The following is a 25,003-nucleotide window of genomic DNA, read 5'->3' on the forward strand; positions in this document are numbered from 1 at the left end:
GCCGCTGTTGCCATGGCGAAGCTGAAGGACGCCGCGCTCTGGTCGCGCGCGGCAACCTGGGTCTCGTAGTTCGCTCTCGCCTTCTGCTATAGGCGCACGCTTGGGGAAGGGGAGGAAAGGACTTCGTTTCCCAGCATCCCTCGGAGCAAACTGGGTGGGGGAGCTGGCTTCGGGGAAGGAAGGAAGAAAGGAAGGCGTCTGCCTCTAGCTTCGCCAATGGCGGTTATGAGACACAGACCTGAGTTGTACCGCTGGCGGCGCTTCAGCCAGTCGGCGTCTCGGCAGAAGGTAGGGATGAGAGTTGTTGTGCCTCCTGCCTCCGCCGACCCAGGCAGCTGTTCCAGCGTGAAGTTATAGTTGGATGGGAAATAGGCAGAGAGGAGTTCTTCTCGCTCTCGCCTGGTCTCCGTTTATTGCATTTATATCCCACCTTTTCCTCCGAAGAGCTCAAGGTGGTGAACATGGTTCCACCCCCCACTCGTCATGCAATCTTTCCCACAACAACCCTGTGAGGTAGAATCGTAGGCTGCAGGTGGGCAGTGTAGCAACCAGCTGTGCCTTCTTCCAGGATCGAAACAATTGTCTACAGTGGTACCTCGGGTTAAGTACTTAATTTGTTCCGGAGGTCCGTTCTTAACCTGAAACTGTTCTTAACCTGAAGCACCACTTTAGCTAATGTGGCCTCCTGCTGCTGCCGCGCCGCTGGAGCACGATTTCTGTTCTCATCCTGAAGCAAAGTTCTTAACCCGAGGTACTATTTCTGGGTTAGCGGAGTCTGTAACTTGAAGCGTATGTAACCTGAGGTACCACTGTATTTGTATGCCACTTTTGTATGGTGGACCTTGCTCAAAGCTGCTCACAGCATCCACAATACTTAGAATCACAGAATTGTATAGTTGGAAGAGATTCCCGGCCCCCCCCCTTGAGGCTCATCTAGTCCAACTCCCCTTCTTTGCAGGAATCTCAACTGGAGCATCCATGACAGATGGCCATCTAACCAACCAACCTCTGCTTAGAAACCTCCCACCACCTTCTGAGGGAGTCCAGATAGTTTAGGCTAAGAAGCTTCATGGCTGAGTCACCCAGGTCCCACTCTGACTCTACACTAATGGTGAAGCTGAGTGGTGGGGGAGCTGTGATAGACAAAACAAAGTATTCATGCAACACATAATTAAGCAATGAAACTGGTTGATGCTAGGTGTGTCAGCCCCCCCGCCCCCCGTTTGGACTGCTTTCACAAATTAATGCAGGTTAAGGCTATCAGTTACTACTAGTCAATGCTGCCACCAGTATCTGAGGCACAGTGCCTCTGAATACTAGTCACTAGGGAGTAAGTCTCAGAGTTCAGTAGAGCTTACTTACTCTTTAGGTGTGCTTAGGATGATTTCAACCTTAACCTATCTAGGGGCTTGCAAAGACAGAGGTCTTTTAGTTTTACTTTAATATTAATAGCTAGCTCAGTGCTAAACTATTGTAATGTTTCTCCCCTAGACAAAACTTGATCCTGACAATGTGGAGCACTGGATTAAGGTAAGGGAGAAGAAAGTGATGCATAACCTTCCTATTTACATGAGAGTAATGCCTATTGTACTCAGTGGGATTAATTTCTGAATAATCATCCTGGATAAAATTAGACCAGTACTTTCTTAGTGTCAAGGTATGGCATGTTTTGGAGTTAGTGGCTTCTCTTTGTATTTGGATCCATTTAATATACTGATTAATGAGCTGCTACACAAGCAGGTCTGAGCTGGTATCAGTAGCCTTAACTGTTAAACTGTGAGTGAAATCTCTGCATTTCACTGTGCAAATTTTTTTCTATGAGATTGTGACCCTTATATGACATAAGACAATGGGTCTTCCTACCCCAGTATTGTCTATTCTGATTGGAATAGCTACCTAAGGTGCCATGGAAAGAAACTTTGGACCTTACACATCTAAAGTGCCCTCTATTCCCTCCCTCCCTGACTAATGTTTAATTTCAGTTAGGTAGCCGTGTTGGTCTGACGCAGTCAAAATAAAAATAAAAAAATTGTCCAGTAGCACCTTATAGACCAACTAAGTTAGTTCTGGTATAAGCTTTCGTGTGCATGAACACTTCCTGATACATATGTCTGTCATTCTCTTTCTTAGCGAGTGGAACAAGCATCTGAGTTTGCTGTTTCTGAGACGTTTTCCTTAAAAAAGACATCTTATTCTCGAGGACTTCATGGCCCTGTGCTAGATTTGGAAACGACAGAGCAGCTGCAAGATCATGATGAGGCATATGTGGAAGGTATTGCCTAAATGTGATGCTGGTCCAGATTAATATATCTATATTTTTAGCTACATTGCAGAAGACTTGCATTAGGTACAGTGAGGAGGAAAAGTATTTGATCCCCAGCTAAATTTGCCCATTTGCTCTCTGACAAAGAAATGACCAGTCCATAATTTTAATGGTAGGTTTATTGTAGCTGTGAGAGACAGAATAACAACAGGATAACCCCCAAGGGAGCCATGAACTCAAAAAGCTTGAAAACCTCTGCTTTAATGCAAATGATGTAAAGTAACAAATTAAAAATTAGAATCTGATTAGTATAATTTTTATTACTGAATGTTATACCCTCCGTAAAATATCCAATGTAAACAACACCAACAGTAAAATAGAATGCAAATCTAAGGCCAACTTAACTAAGAAGAGAGTATTAAAAGATATACAAAAACATGTGTTCAGGCTTGAAGTGTAAAGCTGCTTTTCTTTTAGAATTTTAGCTCTAGTTGCCACTTCTTATCCAATTAACATCCATTGCTGCTTTCATCAATGTAGCCCAAGAGCTCCTTAATGATTGGTTGAATTCAAAACTGAAGTTGGAACTTGCAGATGATCAAGAAGATTCTGCTGAAAATCCATTGGCTCATTCTCGTCCTCCCCAGGAGTCCCCCACTGGCTTTCAGAAGTATGAAAAATTTGATGGTGAGAACTTGCCTCAATTTTAAACTTCGATCTAGAGAATGTATAATGATAATATTGAGTACCTTTTAATGGAAAATTGTCAAAATGAATAGAACTTCCTTGCACTTATGTCTACGTTTATAGTTCAAATACCAAGGAAGTCATGCAAAGTTTGTAGTGTTGTTTGGCTCTACATTAGTACGTTCTGCTCTGATATTAAAATGGCTCAGTTCATGACATGAAGCAAATGTAACATTCAGATGGAGCTGTATTCATCAATTAATATTGATCAAGTTGTTTGGGTCTTCACTGATATCAAGCTTAAACAAGTGATAATAAATACCAAATATCTTATTTTGCATACTTGTAAAAGCATTATATGTCTTGTTGCTAACCAGGGTACCTGAATTTTAACACAAGCAGGAAATGAAAGAATGGTATGCTTAAAAATGTTTGGTGCCATTTCTGGATTGTTTTGCTTGGTATTTTAGATTTTTATGGTTATCTGGAAGATGAGATGGAAAATACAACAGTACAAGATATTCTGCAGGATCTACTGCAGAGTGAAGTTGTTGACAGTGGTATATTGGGAAACCTTAGAACTGAAGAACTTAAGGAGAAAAGGAAGCCCAAAGACCCACGAATTACCATGGAATTAAGGCATAAACAGGTATTTGGAGAAGACAGCCTTAAGGCACCTACTATTGTAAGGTACAGTTGTAAAAAATAGTGTAGTGTTTCTTAAATGGTTTTGTTAAGTAAACTGTTTCCTGAGCCATGTTTTTACTGTAGTACAATTGAAGTTACTGGTGAATTGTTCTCCAAGAATAGTGCTGATGTTTTTGTCTGTTTCCATGCATTGGCCTACATCAGAGGCCAATTCCAGCATAACAGTGTATCCAGGGCTTCTATTTACATTTGCCAGTTATAGAAGCAATGATTGCATGGAGATATCCGAGCACTTCACTTGTGTCATCCACATAGTTATCATCCCTGATGGCAGTCAAGTGTTGGGGAGCATACATTAGTGGGATTCTAGTTATATTTCTCGATGGATTTCCTGAACCTTGGTGTATTCTGGAAGGATTTAATGGAGAAACACAGTAGTCATGGCAAAGGTGTAGCTGCCCTGAAAGCAACACATCTACAACAATTTGTATACCATAGTCCTGTAGTTTAAAACAACAAAATATGATCTTGGTCTTGATTTTGTTTCTCAGGTAAAAGAAAATCGGCTCAGGAGACAGAAGGAGCAAGAGCTTCTGAAACAAGAGAAGGCCCTGAAAAAATTGGCAATGTCAGAGGCCCAGAGGCAACTCCAAGAGGAGAAGAAGAAGAAGGTTCTGAAAGCCAGGAGAGAAGAAGAGGAAATTCAGAAACAGATGGTGAAGCTACGGAAAGAGTTGGTAGAAAGAAGGCATCTCATGGAAGAAGCCAGGAAAATGTAAGTTAAGGAAAACAAGAACTTGGCATTCTAATGCATTTTAGATACCAGAGCACAGTCTGATAATGTGTAACGGAGCAAACTTGCGGAAGTAAGTCTAAATCTGATCATAATCTGGATGGGAGATTCTTGGGAATCCCATGCATAAAACTTAAGAGTTCTGAGGGAGAAAGAAGGCACGTTATATAAGCCATACATTTTAATAACTTATTCCTAAGTTATGTGAAGCTTCATCAGCTCCTGGAAACCATGAAGTTTCTTCAGATTTGTAGACCTGGAAAGCTGATTTTCCTCCCTTTCTGAGCTTGCAATTTGAAAAATTGGCCTAATATCATGTGTGCCCTTTTATTTTTACTTATACTGTACAAATTAAATTAAAGGAAACTGTCCATTTGTGGTATCACACAGCTCTCATAAGTACTCGGAAATAAGTCCCACTATGCTCAATGGGACTTAGTTGCATAGTACTGCAACTGAAACATTTTGGCATTTCTACAGCAGAGAGCAAACACTATTAGGTCCCCCCAAAAGGCCACTTGAATCTTTTCATGTGCTGTTATAAGATGATTATCGCTCTTGGTGATTGGTTTGGTTATATGAACGTTGGCTAGGGCAAAATATTCTAAATGCACACCAATTTGCTGCCTCAAACATTCTTCACATGCAAAATTCAAACCCCCGTAGATGGAGGGTCCTTTATATTTGGTCACCTTAACTGCTCCTTTGAACTGCAGGTGCTTCTGCAGTGGTAGGTGGCTCAAGAAGACCATTCTCTGATGTTTGCTTCTTTAGGTAACCATGGAATCCTTGGGAAGAATTCATTGTAGTGCTATGGCATTTGTTCCATCAGCACAAGCTTTTTAGCTTGCCAGATGGAATGATGCTCCCCCTCTGTGCTGTTCTGGAGGTTCTCCTGAACCCCACCAAAGTCAGGGCATACAGGGAGAGGGGGGTGCAGGAATCCCTGTTGCGCCAGTGGACTTACTTGAGTGGGCTTCTGCTATTGGGACTCATTAGTTGAATCTGTCCCTTAGTTTTTATACATCATCTTTTTGAATGTCTACCCCTGACTAATGGGATTATGTATTGTGAACTTCTGGCAGCCTTTAAGCCACAAGAACCTTATATTGCTATGATTCCTATCGCTAAGTGGCATGTACAATACTGATTTTATGCAGTATACTTTTCACTGAGACAGATCTCCTTTTATACTTACATAAAACTTTCCTAACTGCAGGTAGCAGAACTATATTCCTTTGAGACCTGCAACTAATACAGACATAGGATAGAGAGAAAAATGTAGCAATCACCTAATGAATCTTGATAAATGGGCTGACAAACAGAGTTGGGTAACAGAAAAGTAATAATATGAGAACTGGCTGAAGGTCATGAGATGACTATCATAGTCCTCTTATGCTCTACTATTTGCCTCTGGCCTCTCACAGATTGCTTTATTTTCAGGGAAAGAAAGAGGCACGATTTAAAAAAAATTAAGAGGCTGGTAGAAGTCGGCATGCCTCCTGTGCCAGTCCATCTGGATTGTGAGATAGAAGGACAAAGGAAAGAGAAACAAACCAGGATGCAGGAGCTGCTGAGCAAAATTGACATTGCAAATCAGAAGGTGAGAGCATTCATTATCTTTTTTCAGCGCTTTGAGCCAGATGTGTCTCAGCGATAGTCATGGGTCAGCTCTCTGTAAACCGAGAAACCAGCTCCCCGTGTCAGGCTGACCTAGATCAACTGAAGATTAAGATCCCAATATATATATTTTTACAAGATGTGAGGAGAGCGAGACTATTGATCATAGTGAGCAGTTGAGTGGCAGGAGCTGAGATTTGCCGTGAAAACTACCCAGCCGTTTAGTTTATACCTGGAAATAGAACACAGTGTCACATTGGCTGTGTGCACAGATGGTTTTGAATCTCCTTTACACCTTCACTGCCCCTTTCATGCAGGAAGACTGAGTGAACCTTTCTTGCGGCTGCTACTGCACTATTGAGGTTTGGTGTTGAAAATGGCAGTGCATGGTTATATCATTTGTTTGTGCACTTAAAGAGAAGGCTGGAACAGTAAATAGGGGAGAATGCATAACAACAGACCAAAGCTGCAATCTTAAACTCACTTATTAGGGAGTAAATCTCATTGAAATATAGTAAGACTTCCTTCTTAATACAAATGCATAGGATTGTACTATAAATTGCTATTTGGGAATAATACTTGTTCTGCTTTGACTTTCTTGAACATTATACTGAGCCTTTCCAAAAAATGTCCATGGTAGCTAATGTTGTGTTTTAGATTGTAATAAAGAAGAAAATAGCAAATAAATTATTGAGCCAAGCAGCCAGCCCCTAAAGCATTATTTAAATAATAATAATAATTTAAATGCAGTTAAATGCAATTTCCTATAGAACAGTATAAGTGATATGTGGAATTGTGATGATACTTGAGAAAAACACATGTAATAGTACTGGAAGTTGAAGAGGTAGTAGATTTGTTCAAAAAAAATTCTAAAGTTCTTTCAATTTGGGTTTTTTTAATAAGGGAAAAGTCATAACAAGTGAATTTGGGAGAGAAAATAAGAATCCTTTGGTTCTGTAACACAGAGAGGTATTCTAGAAAAGGTAAAAGGTAAAGTCAGTTCTGAAGGCAAAGTGTGAAAAGAGAAGTTTGTTTTCCTGTTAATCAACCTTCTATTGTCAGCAAAACTCTGAAGACTAAAAAGATAAAGAAAATAGGAGATGATAGGATCAAAACAGTAGATGTGATGGAACATTATTACTTCATTTGTCATTAACCTCCCATGAAGTACCTTAAAGCAATTTTTGCAATGCAATTGAAACATATAAAAAATTGTATGATCTAGTTGAGATTCCTGCATTTCAAAGGAGCAGACTAGATGAGCCTCTGGGTCCCTTCTAGCTCTGCAATTCTCTGATTCTATAAAAACGATTTCAAATCCAGTACTGATACCAACTATGATAAAGATCTCTACTTAGAAGGTTTGTTGAAAGAGGAAAGCTATCATATAGTTACTTGATTTCGTAACCATCCCCAATGCAGTGCCTACGGAAGTATTTCTCTGCCTGGTACAAGCTTATTCTGGATCTCAGGATTAAGATGGGGAAAGCAAGGGCCCTTGCTGACTGGAAGTGCCAGCTGAAGACCTTGCGAGCCTGGAGAGATTACACATGGTCTCAGAAGTTAGAGCAGGAGACTAAAAAACTGGAGAACCAGCTTCGCAATCAGAACAGGTAGCGGCATTTAACACTTCACCTCCCCCCCTCCCCAGGATGTTGATAGTATGAGGAAAATATCTGCTGCTGTTTTAGGGACCGGTTCCAGCCATATACAGTGATACCTTGGGTTAAGTGCTTAATTTGTTCCGGAGGTCCGTTCTTAACCTGAAACTGTTCTTAACCTGAAGCACCACTTTAGCTAATGGGGCCTCCTGCTGCCGCCATGCTGCCGGAGCATGATTTCTGTTCTCATCCTGAAGCACTATTTCTGGGTTAGCGGAGTCTGTAACCTGAAGCGTATGTAACCTGAGGTACTACTGTACATTTTTGTGCCTGAACCAAAATGGTAAAATAATGATCTCTTTAAAAACAAAACAACCAACAAGAGGATGAATGTTGGAGACAGTGAAATGGCATGCTTTTAGGCTCTTCTGCTCCTCGCTGATTCATGAAAAGATTGGCTCAATCAGGATCTATAACTTATTTTCTATAGCACCACCATTGCGTGTGGCATTAACATTTGAAATATGACAGGGGTGTGGAACTGGATCTGGCCAATTCCAGAAGTGGCTAACTCTCCATGGCCCCTTTGGCAGGGGGTGGTGCTACCCACTTGTCAGTCACATCAGCTGATTGAAACTTCAAGGTGCTCTCCTGGTTCTTCCTTCGCAGTTACTGCTTGAACTGCAAAGGAGTAGTCTTCCTTTGAACCCATGGCTTGAATTCAAAAAGAATCCAAGTCTTGGCTGCAAAGGAAGAACCAGGAGCTCACCTAGTGTGTGCTCCTGAGCCTTCCTTTTGAGTTTGGCACCACAGTTTTTACCTGTCTTATGCCTGATGACGTCATGCAGCGTTGGGTGATGGACGAGGTTGTGTAGTTTGAGACAAACCATGTTGCAGGCCAAATGGGGAGGCCTGACTTTCCTAGGGGAAAACAAAAGAGGAAGGAGAGAGAGGTGGGTGCAGGGAAATATGGAGTGGTACTCAACTAAATTGTAGTAAGAGTCAGTGAAATTAATGAGCATGACTAAGTTAAGTCCATTAATTTCAATAGGTCTCTGAGTAAAACATAGTTGCAGTGTTTGATATCTGCTTAAAAATAAAGGCCTTGCTTTCCTGTTGCTCCTTTAACAAGCCCAAAAGGACTTCTGATATATATTATTCAGTTCTAGTTTTCCCTGTTCTTCTTAGGCCTTCTGACATGAACATGATCTCAAAGTCTTCATAAGTCAAATCTATAATGGATGAAATTATTGTTCCATTGATTGTCTCAGAAACTAAATTAGGAATCCATTAACTTAACAAGAGCTAGGCAAAGTGCATCTGATCTGGGCAAAGTGCATCTGCTGCTGGTCATTATGAAGAAAAACTTTGTCGGGTTGCATACTTTACATCTGCCACCTTTGGCCTAATGCCTTAACTGGGGAATATGCTGCTGATACAGCTCTTATTAGCAGCAGCCTCTGATTGTAACAGATTGCAAAACAACAAGCAGGAAAATATATTAAGTAGTTAGTAAGAAGTAATTGTATTTAAAAAAAAACAACCACACCAACCAATAATATTCTTCTTTCTTTGGCAATCACTTGTAGCCGAGTAAGATTGTCTTCTATTAACACAGTTTTAAAAGTGAGTCCATAAGTGACTGTGGAGGCCAATTCTGGATTCACACATTCTTCCACAGCGGGGACATAGGTTTCCAGGTGGGTGTAGATCATGGTGAGGGTTTGCCAAGCATGTCTTCCTCTTAGTGTGTTTCTCCCTTTCGTCCCGAGTTCAAGTGTCTTCAAATCCCATGAAACCTTTGGCAAAGGCTGTTCTCCAATCGGAGCGCTAGCAAGACATTGTTTCCCAGTCGTTGGTGTTTATACTACATTTTATAATATAAGCCTATATTGGCTAACATGCCTTTTTACAGCAGTAGTAATCCAATCAATCTATACTAAAATTCTAAAATAGAGTGGGGTAGACACACACCCTCCTAATCTGAGGAATTTGCAATTGATTTTAATGAACATTTATTTTTAGGGGGAAACAGTTGGCTATAGAGTTTAATCGGAAGAGCATTTTGCGCCGTTATTTTGCCGAATGGCATTGCTGGAGCCGAACGGAGGTGGAAAAGAGAGAACTACAATTGAAAAAAGAGGATACAAAGAGGAAAATGGCAAAGCTATTAGAGGAAGTGGCACTGGGGAAACTTGCTACAGACGTCTCCCAGGATGCCAAGAGAACTCATGAGTCAAAAGAAGCTTGGGATCAACCCGTGAGTCCTACAGAGGTAAACTGATTTTGCATTGTGCTTTTTCTCTCACAAACACATACCTCATCATCATCACTCCCCTAGTGTGGAACCTCCTTCCTATGGAACTAATGCACACTTCCTATGGTGCAGAATTTCTGGTGTACCTTCAGAACTCAGATGTTCCAGTCTGCCTTTCGTTAGTAGTGCTTTATGCTGTTGATTCTCAAGATCCTGCTTCCCTGCGGTACTGAATTTTTATGGTTGATGCTTCAAATGTATCTCAGTGTATTTTATCTCGCTGTTGTACGCTACCATGGGAGGGCTGTGCCCTAAAATGGAATGGCTAATCCAGATGTAACCATTAGCCATGCTAGTGGGGTTGTTGAGATTTAGAGGGCAACAACATTTGGAGGGCAACAAGTTAGCCACCCTTTCTCCAAATGGGGGCCTATAAATACTTCAAATAAATATAAAATAGAGATTGGCAGCTGACTAAACTGGGCCACATCTAGATTCCTGTGTCACATAATTTGGCTCCCCAGTTGCCAATCATGTATGCAAAAGAGGAATATGAATAACTTCATCTGTGACAAGGAGACTCCATTTCAAGCGGTTTGGTGGATGGTACACAAAGCCCTGGCCTGTCACACCTAACTCCCTTCTGAAAGGGACTTTGGCAGAACTACATTCACTGATCAAGAAATGGAGCAGCTGTAAATAAGGTGATTCCTTCAGGTTTTCCTATAGCCAATTCTAAACAAAACCAAAAACAAAACCAAAAAACCAGGGTGGCATTCTTGCATTCAAATACATATAGGGACTCTCTTTTCAGAATTGCAGGGACACTAGAGGGAAGGATTGTGTGAGCTCTGGACGTCTATCCAGTTTGACTTCCTGTAGAATCCTGGGGGCCAAGTCACAAACAAGCAGCCTGAAGCAAACACAAAGTCTCCAAGTGCATAACCAGAGCAGTTTTACCAATACAGGAAAGTTACACCTACCCCCTTTCTTACAAAACTAAATAGATTCTCCGGTATGCATACCTAGTAGGCTCAGTAAATAGATGATAACAATAGTTACAAAATGTAAAACTCACAAGTAGGCCAGAGGTGTGTTAGCAAGATTCTTCTCCTGCATCCTCTTTCACCCCACCGCCAAAAAACAAACAAACTAGGAACAGATTGCAGGCATTGCAGTAAAGACAAACTTGGTATAATATCAAAGGGAGTTGTGTCTGGTGCACTAGGAGGACTTGTATGTTGTGTATTCCTCAATGAGCATTTATTGGAAGTTCTCAAAAAAAAAAAAGCATGGAGCGAATAAAAACACATGTTTTCTGCCATTGCTGACTATTCTTTAGGGTCCCAGTCTTCCATCTTTTAGGTTTTCAAGAATTTTCCTGTAATTGTAGGCAAATGACTGTGGGGAAACTTGGTTTTCTAAACACCATGAAGGAATAATATTTCTCTAGGAGATGACAGGCTATGGAATCAGTTGCTATGGAAGTAGTTGCAGCTTCATATAACATATAACAAACGTTTGTTCAATGAGAACTGAGGCCTTAATTTTTATAATTAACGTAGGCTTTATCCTCCCTTTCCAGGTGGCTACAATACCCTGTTCACAGGATGATCCCAGAATGGCAAATGTAGAAAGAGCAAACTCTTGCTCTCCTGAGACAAGTCAAAAACGTGATCTTCCTTCTCCAAAGCAGCCCAAATGGGCATGGCAAGTCACCCTGAAGCATGCTGCTTTGAATGCTCAAGATCGAGCAGTGTTTGGTAACCAAGCAAGAAGTTCCTTGCAGCATCTTGAACCACCAAAACAAAAAATGTCCTCTCTCTTAAGGGGTCCCCTGGAGCACCGCCATGCCTTCCAGCAGCAGCTGATTGAAGAGCAGAAACGACAGCTCAAAGAGCAGCAAGAACTAATCCTTAGACTTCAGGAAAATGAGAGGCTAAAGAAGGCCAAGGAGGAAGCTGAACAAGCCACGGCAGTTACCAAGGCACTGAACAATCAGGCACCAAAAACTCGGGAAGGAAAGCAGTTGAGAGAAAGCAGGAATACAGAGTCTTTAAGGTACAGAGCTAAGAGTACAAAGATCCAATTATCTGATGGCTACACAATGTCCTGTTAGGACAGCGGGCTTTGAGACAATACCATGATGTTTCTAAACATATCTGATAGCTCATTAGGGAGTGAAATGGCCAAATATGATGCAGGTAGATCCTTCTCTCTTCCTCTGTTATTATTTGAGTAGCGTTAATTGATTCCTTCCCCTAATAATAGCTTTAATATAGGATTATAATGCTGTAAATAGCAGACTCCTTTGAAAGATCTCTGCGTACTTTACAAATTATGAAGAGGCATACATTAGCAAAGCCCACGTTTATTGCTCTTTTGCATTACAGAGTGAGATGGGAGAGTGTCTCCCCATTTAAGACTACTTATCATTCTTTCTTGTTCTACGTAGTGTGCTGGTTCACAAATAACACTAAGCCAAGTTACTGTTTAGCATGAACACTGGTTTCCAGAGAGGAGATTGTGGCTGCTTTACTCCTCTTCATCGCCTGCTGCTTTGCTATGAGCCAAGCTATAGTTTGGCTTAAGATGTCATCTGAACCCTGGCCTTATGGTTTGCCTCACTCTAGAAAAATCATAAGCTGTAACCAAAGGTTGTTCTTAGGTTTGCTGCATGAAATGATGCCACTGCTGTACAAAGGCAGGAAAAATATGGTATTGAGTCCTGTCATTCAGCCCATTGATCTATTGGGTGATATTCAGCTAAGTTTTACTCAGAGTAGGGTCATTTAAATTGGTCATGTCCATTCATTTTTCACTTTCTTTCAGATTAGAAAATTACCAGCCAGCTATCCAAAGCAAGAGGAGCCTGAAAGTGCTGTCCACACCACACCCCTTACTCAAAGGTATATTCTTGATGTAGATTCTCCTCCTGCACTTGATGGAGCCTTTTCCATGGATACTTAGGGGAAGGCGTAGTAAAAGATGAGACCTGTAGTTACGGAGAAAACACCACCATTTCAGGGGTCTCAGGGCCCTACATACTTGATCATAACTTTACACAACCCAGCACTTGTTTGAACCCAGACATGGTGAGTCGCAAGGATCATATTCACACGATCAGATTTAGTTCTGTGCACATGCATACTGTTCCTTCAGTCCTCACTGTGGAGAAGCAGAGCTTGGAAGCCACAGTTAACCAATTGTTATGTGCAGTTGGGAACTTTGGTTCCAAAGAAGCCAGAATGTGAAACCATATTTGAAGTTGACTTACATGTCCTGACTTGTTCAGAAGCCATTAACTGTAGTTCCCAGTATGCATGTAGTGGGAAGCAAGGGTTAACTGTGACTTCCTGGAGCTTGTGCACAGCCGTTGAACTAGGCTTACAGATTGTTCAACACACATATGGAACATGTTTACTGGAGGCATTTTGCTTTCAACATATGACACTTGGCTTTGAGCAACATACAACACATGGTTTTGAAGCCTCAGCTTCAGGGACTGAGTGTTTTTATTCATTTACTACTATTTTTTAGAATTACTCATTCTGAAAGCGGTTCACATCAGTAAAAAGAAAAGTGGGGGGAGACAGGTTCTGCCCATCAGACGTGGAAACTAAAAACAGAAGGCATACAAGGAGTAGGAAAGGGAAAATGTAGAAGAGGGATACAAATTCTTCAAAGCCAGAGGAACATGGTGAGCTACAGCCATTTATTTTTGCTTTTTTAGGAAAAATAAATAAACTTAAATAAAATTGAGTTTAAAGTACACATACATAATACAGTCAAATTTGTCATACAACATATACATTATAGAAATATATAGAGGAGGGTATATACCGTATTTTTCGCCCTATAGGACGCACCAGCCCATAGGACGCACCTAGATTTGGGGGGGGGGGGGGAATAAAGGGAAAAAAATTACTTCCCCCCCCCAGGTGCGGGGCTGGGGCGGGGGAAGCCCGAGCGGATTCGCGCCGGGCTCCCTAAGGTTGCGCAGAGCTTCCTGAAGCCTGGAGAGCGAGAGGGGTGGTTGCGCACCAACCCCTCTCGTTCTCCAGGCTTCAGCGAAAGCCTGTATTCGCCCCATAGGACGCACACACATTTCCCCTTCATTTTGGGAGGGGAAAAAGTGCGTCCTGTAGGGAAAAAAATACGGTACATATAAACCACTTCTTACTATTCTTTCTGTTCTTTAAAATAAAAATATTTTATTTTGTTGGGAACCTCTTAAAACTTAACAGCTAATTTTACAGGTTGCCACTGATGACAAATTAGAGCTAGATGAAACAAAATGGCAGTTCTTACTTTCCTTCCTTTGATATTACCAGGACATAATTTTGTAAATGGAACTCTGCATTCTTTATGTCACTGTGCTTCACTTGCTCTAATTGTTGTACTCCTTATTGCGCAATTTTTAGCCATGGAGGAGAGAGCAATTCAGCGTGCAGAAAGGAGAAGAGAACTCGAAGAAGCAAAGAAAAAACGAGAAGAGGAGAAGTTGGTAAGTAAAGTTGAATGCTGGCTTAAACCAAGAGTGCAACATCAATACAGGTTGGTTGATTGGTTGGTTTTTTTAATCAACATGCTGCTAAATCAAAAGGCCAAGTCCAATTTGTTATTTAAAAGTGAAAATCAAGTGAATTTAAAGCACACAAGGACTGAAATTGATATGCTCCATAGCAATATAAGAACTGACCTGCTGGGTCTGACAAAAGTCCATCTAGTTTATTTAGTTCTATATTCTGTCTCTAAAAGTGATCAACCAGATGCCTCTGAAAAACAGGATAGTGATCACTCTGTCCTCTTCTTTGTCCCTAACACCTTAGAAATATCCAGTCTCTGAACATCTCGTTGTTGTGGCTAACAACTGTTGAGACTGCTGTCCAGCCATTATTCTGAGAAACTGAAGCATGCACCAGTATCCTCAAGATACAGGAATTTATCATACATAATTTATCTTGTCCTGTTCCTGTGTGTATCATAACTTAATAGCCCTGGGGCACTGACTGTATATAGCAAAATGAGCAATCCATGGCCCTCAAGGCTTTCCACAGGGCCCACATGATGGTGACAAGTTCTTTACACTTACAACAGAGCCCCTCAATATCAAATATTGTGCTGGGGAGACTTTTGATGGGTTGGGGTGCCGTTGTGAATGAAAAGGAAGGCACACAAGGAAAGTCATCCCCATATGCTTTCCCCCCATGCAGCCTCTTCCTGCTGGGGTGGGGAGGAGTCTGCCCTTCCTGGGAGAGGTGGGGATGGGTGAGTTCTAAATAAGATATATTTAGATTACTTTATTCTCCTCAGACCAGCATGTGTGACATCTGCTTGATGGGTGGTATGTCCCCATTTGCCTAGGCAGGGATCATGTGACTTAATATATCATCTTTCCTCCTCCTAGTTTCCCTCATCTCTGCCTTCCCCCAAGCAGATTTGTGTAGCCCCTCTCTCTCCTACTTCTGCCTTGCACTTCATTTGTTTCCCTCAGCGTTCCCTTTTTAAGCAGTGTGGCTTGCTTAATAAAATAAAAAAATTCCTTACCTCCCCCCACCCCCACTCCTCTCAACTTCATTCTTTCTGCTGCTGTGGTGCCTGCAAGTGGAGTCAGGTGGGGGGGGGAAGCCTCTCATTTTGAGAGAACTGCTTCAAGCTGAATTGCCGCTAAGAACTCTTCCAACAAAGCCTCTGCTCAGCATTCCAGCGCTTAAATGCTGCCTGCCACAAAGCTGCCTCCTGTGGCTCCTCTGTACCAAGAGCGATTCTTCAGGTAGACTTAGCGACTTCCTGCCATGAGTTGTAGAGCCGCTCTTCACAACTGGAAGGAAAGTCACTCAACAGACAAAAGAGGCAAGTTCCGCTGCTCCCCGCCTTAGCTGTTGTCCCACCACCTAGGACGGTATAAAACAGCCAATTTTCCTACCACGTGAAAACACAATTTTCCACTCATGGAGCAGAGGCCACTTTCTTTAAATGGCATGGATTGCAATGTCAGCTATTTACCAGAGGTCCTCAAATGGCCCAGTAAGTTCAGTGATTTCTGTTTCTGTTGTTCAGTCAAAGCCAGCCAGTTGTAATAGCACAGGTTCCCAACATCTCTGCAGATGCCTCTCCTTTTTCCAAAAGAAATTATTTGGGGCTTTTATTTGTTGCTGGCTATTATTTCAGTGGAATAAAATTCATAAAGTATCTTAGGCACAAAAGGTGCTCTAGGCAATTGTCCTTTTTCTGTACCACAGAAGGAAGACTAGAAAAAGACTGAAAAGGCCGCTAAGTGTCCTCACTCAAGAGATTCAGCTTCTTCTCAAGGCGCCAGACCCAGGAAGCAGAACTCTCCCTGGCAACAGGGTCTACTTATGCTCCCTCCCTTCCACTGCTGGCCTGGGGTTCAGCGCGAGATCACCCCCTACTTGCTTTGCAGGCCTTAATTTCTTCTGTCTCTAAAGAGCAGCTCCTCTCTTTGGGGTCACTCCTTTATGACCCAGCGTGGTTCAGTCTAGTCGCTCAAAACTCAAGCACCATTTTAGACTCTGGTTAATTGTGTCAGGTGATTGGCTGGCATAGTGAGATGCATAGCTGTCAACGGTTCCCTTTTTTAAAGGGAAGTTCCCTTATTCCGTATAGGATTCCTCGCAAGAAAAGGGAAAAGTTGACAGCTATGGTGAGATGTCCAGCACAAGGCCTCCTCTCATTTTCTTATTCCACTGGGAACAGATTGCACTTAGTGGTGTGGGTGTTTCTTGATGTTCTTATTAATTTTCTGTCCATACTTCTTACTTGGATCTTACTTAATGGCAGCTTTCTCACAGATGGAGAAGCTGGAGGGGAAACCAGAGGGAAGATGACATATTAAAGCTTCAAGTCACATGGTCCCTGCCTGGGTGGATTGGCACAGCCCATCAAGCGGCTGTGTCATTATGCCAGCCCAGAAGGGCCCATTCATGGTAAGTGAACTAGTGCTCCATTCTATCTATTTTTAGGCCCGGATGCAAGCCGAGGAAGAAGAACGTCAGAGGCAAGAAGCAGCAGAGAAGGAGGCTCAGTTGCAGAAGAGGCAAGAGGAGCGAAGACTGCAGAAAGTGGTGAGCAGAATATTGCGCTTGCTTCTCCCAGTTCCAGCACATGATGGCTGTTTTGTGCCACTTTGGAATAAGTGGGAGAAGGCAGCTTGTAAATGCAAAGGACTGTTCAGAGGGGGGGGGGGAATGCCATTTTATAAACAGTCCTCTTGCAGAGCTGTATTATTGATCACTGTTTGAAGTGATAACCATGACCTCCTGTAGAAGGGCTAGCATTGTGTTGGTGGTGGTGGTATAACCTTGCTTCAAGGATGCCAGGCAGTAGGTTAGGGCTCAAGCAGTGCAAGCTCCAGGTTTTTGGAGAGGCCTTGTGAAAGATACCTCTCTGAGTGGGCCCGTCACCATTTCCCATTCATTTACCCTTTTCCTCTGGGCCCAATCCACACCATTGCCCAGGAGGAGGAGAGGACAAGGCAAGTGGAGGTGGATTCTGCTGCTGCTTCATGATTTTGTTCCTGTACTTGTGCTTTGAGAGGGCAAGGAAACCATGAGGAAGAGGGGAAAGCTGCAGAATCAGGGCCTTCAAGGGTGTGAATGGTCCACCTGCTAGAGTTTGGGCTTTGACAAGTGTCAAATAATGCCAACCCCTGACACCAGCTAAGAGTTCAAGCGCGGATTAGGGCGTGAGCCCAGTCTCACAAAAAAAGATGAAAAACTGGTGGTCCGTTCAAAATGGTTTCCATCCCTGCATAAAAATATGCAATAATTGCACCTGTCGTGGTGAGAATTGCTGTTCACTGGTAACTTACAGGTAAGTGCTCTTCGTATTGGGAAAGGATTATAATGCGGATGATTTCTGGGGCAACATCAATTGTGCACTTTAATGATTCTGTGCTGTGTGCCCAGCAAAAAGATTGTGTCTGGAAAAGCCTCCTAGCAGCAACTCCACTATTAATGCTAATAATTAGTTGCAAGCCCAAATTAAAAGTAGTGGACATTTTTTACAAGGTATTCTTACTCCAGGAATTGATCTCTTATGTATCCTTAATTGCAGAAAGAATTGGAAAAACAGAAGAGGCTGGAGCGGGAGCAGCAGCTCTTATCAAAAGCGAAGGAACATTATGATAGGTTCCTGCTGAAGAAGCAGGGGCTGGAGCCCTGGAAAAGACTAATACAGCAAACTCAGGAAAATATGGTGGTAAGCACTGGAGTAAAAGTAGGCATCTAGAAAGGAAGGTTGGCTCCATGTTTTGAGGGTTAATCTTCAGCCAGCCTTCTGCCTGCCATCAAAGAGTCAAAATTCGCGCCATCAAGCCAAAGTTTATGAAGCAGTTCTAGTTTAGTTTGACTTAGCGGGAGCTCAGCCCGGTACCTCTTCTGACTTTTCATGCACCTTGTTGTTAGATTTATACCCACTGTTCACCAGGACAGGGCAGGTTGCAGCAATATAAAATACAGCATTAAAAACAGTTTAAAACAAATTGTAGTCACAACTAAAGTGGGTCCTAGGTGTGCAGGTGGTGGGAAATCATTCAGCACCAGTGGATTTCAATTGAGAGAGGAAAGGAACAGCTGGGGTGGAGCTTTAAAGGGAAGGAGGAGACTGCAGGAAGAGATGCATAAAAATAATGTTATAGGTGACTTTCCTCATAGCATGTGCACAGTTAACGGGAGATGTTTCTCACATAAATTAATCAAGCAGAATCTGTAAAATCGCAGGTTTTTTGTTTCAAGCTGGCTTTTATCACTTGCATGTGGAATGATGTCGATCCAGTATTACATTTTAATGTCTTAAGTAGGTATTTTGCTTACTGCTTTATTAGGATTTGGTTTTAATGCTGTTTGTGCTGAGCTCTCGGGGTTTATAGCACAATTCTAATCACGTCTTTGTAGGAATAAGTCCTATTGAATTCAGTAGGGTTTACTCTCAAGTAGATGAGATGATCAAAGGTCATTGAGTCCAAGTCCCGCTGCTTGTGCAGGAAATCCACTTCTGTTGCAGTTAATAATTAAATAATGGCCATATGCATTCACACATGGTCAGGAGGATCTGTGAATCCGATCCAGATCATGTTGTAAGTATTACTCGTGTTATAAGCACTCGCTATAAGTAGTGGATAAAACGTAATCATACTGATGAACTACAAGGTAAAAGTGAAAGGAAGGAGAGGATCAGTTGCTTGCTCTGGAAAAGTTATAGTGGAACAGAAAAGCATGAGTGGAAATACAGTGGTACCTCGGGTTACAGACGCTTCAGGTTACAGACTCTGCTAACCCAGAAATAGTACCTCGGGTTAAGAACTTTGCTTCAGGATGAGGACAGAAATCACGCAGCAGCAGGAGGCCCCTGGTGCTTCAGGTTAAGAACAGTTTCAGGTTAAGAACGGACCTCCAGAACAAATTACCGTATTTTTCGCTCCATAGGGCGCACCGGACCATAGGGCGCACCTAGTTTTTAGATGGGGAAATCAATAAAAAAAATCTCCCCCCCCCCAGCCCCAAAGAGCAGCGTACAGGCTGCGCACAACTTCTCCCTGCCGGAGGGATTGCGCGCGGCTATGGCACAAGCCAAGGCAGCGAGCGGGATGGATCCCGCTGGCTGTTTTGGCTTCCTCTTTAGCCCCTGCCGGGAGAGGCTGCGTGGAGCTAAAGAAGCCATAGCCCCGTGCAGCCTCTCCCTGCCGGAGGGGTTGCGCGCGGCTATGGCACAAGCCTGCATTCGCTCCATAGGACGCACACACATTTCCCCTCAAGTTTTGGAGGGGAAAAACTGCGTCCAATAGAGCGAAAAATACGATAAGTTCTTAGCCAGAGGTACCACTGTAATACAAATGTAGGTTATGGATGGTGGGGACTTCTAACAGTAAGCCAGAGTAACGTTGCAGCAGAGCTGTAGCCCCTTGGTAATCATTAGAGTAACTAGTTCTCTTTCTTTCCCTTGGTCTTTGCGCTCAGGTGGCACAAAGGCATCATTGCTTTAGATTGCAAAGGAAGTGTCTGCTTGCCTGGCTTCATCATATGCAAGAGATCCTTGCTGGGAAAGTAGCTCAGGCTGAGGGACTTTATTCCCGTCTGCTGCTCAGAAGGTCCTTCAGGAACTGGATAATGGTGAGCAAGAGAAAATGTTACTTACTATGGAAATGTTATAAACTATGGACTTTTCTATTAGCTTTAAAAGAGGATTCATGAAGAATGAGTCTTATTGATGTCTGCTGGTAATGCTGGTTATATGTTTCCTTCAGGATCAGAGGCAGCAAGCCTGTCTAAATACCAGTTATTAGGGAACAAAAGTGGGATAAGGTGATTATCGTCCTCATCTCCTGCTTGTGAGCTTTCCAGAGGCATCTGGTTCACCACTGTGGGAAACGGGATGCTGGACGTGAAAGACCAAGTCTCTTTACCTGTTCTCATTGCTCTGTGCTTGTAGTGTACCTGGGAGTTGCATTGGAACAAAACTACGTGGCTCTCCTACTCCTAATGTGCAGGTCTCAGTTTGGAGCCTCTCCTACACACTTGGCAGGGAAAAGGACTGTACCCTTTTTTTAAAAAAAAAGAAATGGAAACTGAGATCCTCACAACACTGAATTGTACATTCAATAGTGCCTGCATGAAATAGTGGAAAACAGGGAGCCCAGACCACGAACAAAACATTTTGCTATTGTTATCCTTGAAACGTTAGTTTCATGTCTTATTTTCCTGCACACAAACCACTCAAAACTCGTCTCAGCCTTCTGTTCCTTTGCTTTTCCTTCCCATCTGTGTTGCTGTGTGCCTGTATAAAACATATCAATACTGAAATCTATTTCCTCTTCTTTTCCTTGTGTTTGTTGTATAGTACAAGGATTATGTATCTACTTTGGAAGAGAGTGCAAAAAAGTTCCATGAAACTTCACTTAAGAAGAAGGTCCTCTGGGCTTGGTTTGACGTACTCAATGAGGAAAAGAGTATTTTCTGGAGAAAACAGAAGACTGCAGATCAGTATAGTGACAGGTGACTATATAAATAGGCTATATGTTTCACTTAAGCTGCATTTATTCCAATTGCTATTTGCCCTTTTCCCTTCATATATTGTCATCATTTTGTTTGTTGCAACGATTGCAAAGCGGTTCTTGATTCTCATATTTTGTAGTTGCAGCATTTAGAGATGGTGAGAGCCCCAGAAACTAGTGGTGTCCAGAGATCGAGTCCACCAGGCCTGGACACTTTCTCTGGTATTTCGCCTTCTTTGAAGATGGGTGCACTGAATCTCTCTTCATTAAATAAATAAATTGCAACAAAAATTAATAATAATAATTTGTTGTAGTAGTAGTAAATTATTATTACCTGAGAGTAAGACTCTCATAAATTCGTCTACACAATGAATGCACCCTCCAAAAAAAGATGATCACTCACAGTGAGGCTGCCATCAGCGCTCTCATTAGTATGCTACTTAATTGTACAAAAGGAAAAAATATGATTGATTCTTACCAGTCAGGGACCTGAAAGGAGAAAGAACAAAGCATAGGCCAAAATATGCGAGTGCAGCTAGCAAAGAACCAGACTCTTGAGTTCACTTGTTTTTTGAAAAAGAAAAAAAAAATACTTAAATGGAAAATTTAGAGCCAGAGCAAAAGGCAAGAGACTGAGAAAGCAGCAAATTTATAGGAGAAATAAATGCAATGATGAGCTGGAAAATGTTAACAAAGTAAAGTTGAGGAGTGGGTTGGGCAGAAGATGGTCAATAGGGGAGATGGAGCATTGGAGGAGAGAGGAAAGCAGTTTTCCTCCTCTGGTTCCCCAGTAATGTTATTGGGGTGTTGCTCAATACTACTTGCTTCTCAAGTCTACATTTCCTACAAGCACAACTAATATTCCTACTGTGCAATCCTACACGCAAGTGGATATAGGATTGCTCTTCATTGTCACCAGCCCCAGGGCTGATGACAATAACATAAAAGTAACCGATTAATGGAATTGAGTGACTGATGTTTTAAAATTAAAAACATTTAATTTTCTATGGAAGTCCTACATAGATGGAGTGTTTCCCTAAACAAAGTTAGTATCTAAAACATGTTGAACACTTTTCAAGAAAACTGACAAGAGATGTGTGCTTAGTGTTACAAGGTGTAGTTCCACCCTTTGAAAAGGGAGGAGCATGGCTAGTATCATTAACTTATTGTGAACTATGTCGTTTACGTGACAGTCCTCCACAGCAATGATGTTCCAGCCAAGTTGTGCTGTGTTGGCATTATCCCCAGTTCTCGTTAGTTCTGTTCTGTGCACAGGCAGCTGTTCCTCTTGCTGGCACAGATCCCCACAGGAGTAAGGTGGTGGAGGGAGTGAGGTTTGCTTCTTTGTTGGCGAACAACTTGATGGCTTTGGAGTCCTGATGAATAACTATTGTACCAAGGCACTTACCTGTCCGTTTAAAAACAAAACAAAACAAAACACTCTTCAGCCTTTCCTCCCAACGGAACAGTGCAGGAAGATAATGGAATTTCCTTCCCCAGCACTCAGTTCCTATGGAAAAAAATAGCTCTGATAATATTCTCAGTACGCTTATACAAAAGCATTTAGTAAGTGCTGTAGGGCATGGAGGAGGAAAATAGCTGCACCGGTATTAAACCATTAATACCCTTCTTTCTATACTCCTATGGTATGCTTTCATATATGTGTGTATGCATAGCACACTAAAGACAGGGATTGCACTTGCTTTTCAGAACAGTAGTTATACTGGCCTATACAGTAGTTATATATTGTACACAAAAAAATATCATTTGTGTATTTCCCTTGAGAGTAACCCCATCAAACCCAGTGCAGCTTCTTTCTGAGTAAACCTGCATAGGATTGGAAATTCTAATCTGAAGTAGCCACTGTGAAAATTGAAGCAGGGCGGTGTTTATTGTTTCTGATTTCAGTCATCACCAGCTCTGGCTCTAGCTACTCCAGGTATGTGGCCTGTGAGGGAATGGGGCCTTGAAAAAGGCCTGCAGTACCTTCTCTCTGCCCACTCTGTTGGGGTGAACAGCAAAGGCCCTATTCCTGGGCCCATATTCTACCAGAATAATCCATGGGATGTATCAAACTAAGCCAACCCATTAGTGCAAGGACTTCTGCTTGTATAACAAACCTTTCCTTCCCTGCACTCTCTCCCAAATTTACTTCAGAAAGTTGGGGGAATCCCAAGAACAGATTTGGGGGGCATGCAGGGAGAAGTTCTGTTGTGCAAGAAGCCCTTGTGCAAATGGGGTGACGAGTGGAAGTTTACCAAAATGTTTTAAACTGGTTATATTCTTGATTTTTGTAAATAATGTGAGACTAAATTGTCAAAAAGGAGAGGAATTGGTTCCATACAATGTGTGTTTCATTGAATGCATGCATGTCTCTCTTTAATTATGTTTCCTTGGTTTTTTTTTCTCTCCCTCACAATTTTTTTATGTAGGAGGATAATGAAGACTGTGTTCAGGGCCTGGAGGCAATTCCCATCTTTGATGAAAGAGGAAAGGGAGAAGGAAGAGAGAATAAAACAGCTAAGGAAGAGAGTGGCTGAAATTCTTCCAGACTTCCGAACATGACATTTCAGACCAGAAGACAGAGGGGGAAAAAGGAGTTCACAGGCACCATTCTCTGGTTGACAGAGAATCTGCAGACATTCTAGCAAACAGACTTCTCTGTCCAGTGTGATAGAATGTATTTGGGGAGGTTCCTACTAACAAGCCCCATCCACGAAAGCCCTGCGCAAGGATCTGTTTGCATCACAGGGCTTTCCCCTCCTTCAGTGTCCCTCCTGAGATTAGTTTCAGGCGTTAGGAGAACAGAGGGGGAATCATTCCGCCTGGCAAGCTGCAATGCTTGTGGAGACTCTGAATTCCATCCTTATTCCCCAAGAGGAATTGTTCTATTGAACTCCTGCTAAAATATCAAAGTGTAGCAGTCAAAGCTGATATAGGCCAGTGCTTCTATTTTTCCAACTAAATCCTTTTCCCATATTTGCCTGCTTCCCTGTGGTAAGCACCTATATGTGAACATACAGGAGCAACTCCATTTGCTGACACAAGCATGAAATCTCTTCCTTGTGCTATCCCAAACTCCTGTATTGAGTGTGTGTATCCACAAGAACAAGCAATAAGCAGGGACAACTACTGTCTCACTGACTCTTTCTCACTACTGAATTAACCACACAGCCAGCAAGTCCGCCAATGTGGTGGTAGGGAGGTGTTGAATCCACAAACCATTATTCATCGCAAATTGAACATTCAGTTAGAATGAAGGAAAGGGTGCCCAAAAGGAATATAAGAATAACCTATAGAGAGCAGTACAGATAGCACTGCTGGGAAGTTATTGGAAATTCAGATATTCTGTGACGGGTTCTAGTTCACTTTGTGGAAACCAAATTAAGATGCCTCATAGTCAGAAAGCTATCCATCCTTTAAAAATGTGAGGTTTTGATATTAGAGCTACTTTGCCCTTGCAACTCCTTCTGTTCCTAGGCACATTTGAGGCTCTCTCAGTTGCTGCATTTTCACTTCAGCTTGTAGAGTTTGAATGTCAAAACAGTCTAAGTCCAATAACTTACCTCCCATGTTGTCATGTGGAATCTTAATTAACATTCTCAGCTCAGTCAAGCAAGTCTTCAGACTTCATAGCACAGCACCACACATTAAAAAAAAACTTTGGTATATTGTATAAATAAACCAGTCGTAGTTAAATGTTAACCGACAAGTAGGGGCAACCATTGTAGTAGTATACCACTTGAGGTGATATTTGAATTGTAGTGCTAAGGTACTGATTTGTTACAAAAGCAAAAACAAAAACAAAAAGACACAAACTCAGAATAATTACAAACTAGCCAGTTTCTTCTCAACAACTAATGCTTATTAGCACCCTCCTTTTTTGCACACAAATTGTGACTATAGAGGTGGTTAAAAGAATAAAAAGCAAAAGAGAAATCGACTCAATCTTGGGTTTGTTACCTTAATTTCTACAAGAGTAACCCAAAGGAATCTGTTAATGTTCTCTCCCACTCTCCAAAATTTGTAAGTAAACAGACTGAAGAAGATACATATCCGTTTGATTTGCTTTATTACCAGCTTAGCTATCTTCAGTTGATTCTGAAGGTCCTTCAAGCCA

At 42.1% G+C, this 25,003-nt stretch overlaps 1 protein-coding gene across 2 annotated transcripts; it reads left to right on the forward strand.

Moving 5' to 3' along the window:
• Positions 1 to 59: 59 nt before the first annotated feature.
• Positions 60 to 24,831, forward strand: CCDC191 (coiled-coil domain containing 191). 2 transcript variants are annotated; one of them, XM_081004302.1, is made up of 17 exons: positions 138 to 288; positions 1,492 to 1,530; positions 2,131 to 2,272; positions 2,804 to 2,950; positions 3,421 to 3,599; positions 4,150 to 4,373; positions 5,835 to 5,994; positions 7,434 to 7,624; positions 9,638 to 9,887; positions 11,455 to 11,930; positions 12,702 to 12,778; positions 14,294 to 14,376; positions 16,856 to 16,957; positions 17,949 to 18,092; positions 19,850 to 20,002; positions 20,730 to 20,884; positions 23,316 to 24,831. In XM_081004302.1, exons 1-17 carry the CDS (start codon positions 217 to 219, stop codon positions 23,446 to 23,448), a joined length of 2,727 nt encoding a protein of 908 aa, XP_080860428.1. In that variant the 5' UTR covers positions 138 to 216; the 3' UTR covers positions 23,449 to 24,831. The 2 variants fall into 2 exon arrangements, with proteins under 2 accessions (XP_080860427.1, XP_080860428.1); XM_081004301.1 differs by lacking the exons at positions 5,835 to 5,994; positions 7,434 to 7,624 and having other exon boundaries at positions 60 to 288.
• The last annotated feature ends 172 nt before the right edge of the window (positions 24,832 to 25,003 follow it).

Source organism: Podarcis pityusensis (genome assembly GCF_964106645.2).
Source record: "Podarcis pityusensis genome assembly, chromosome: 4".
Lineage (NCBI taxonomy): Eukaryota > Metazoa > Chordata > Lepidosauria > Squamata > Lacertidae > Podarcis > Podarcis pityusensis.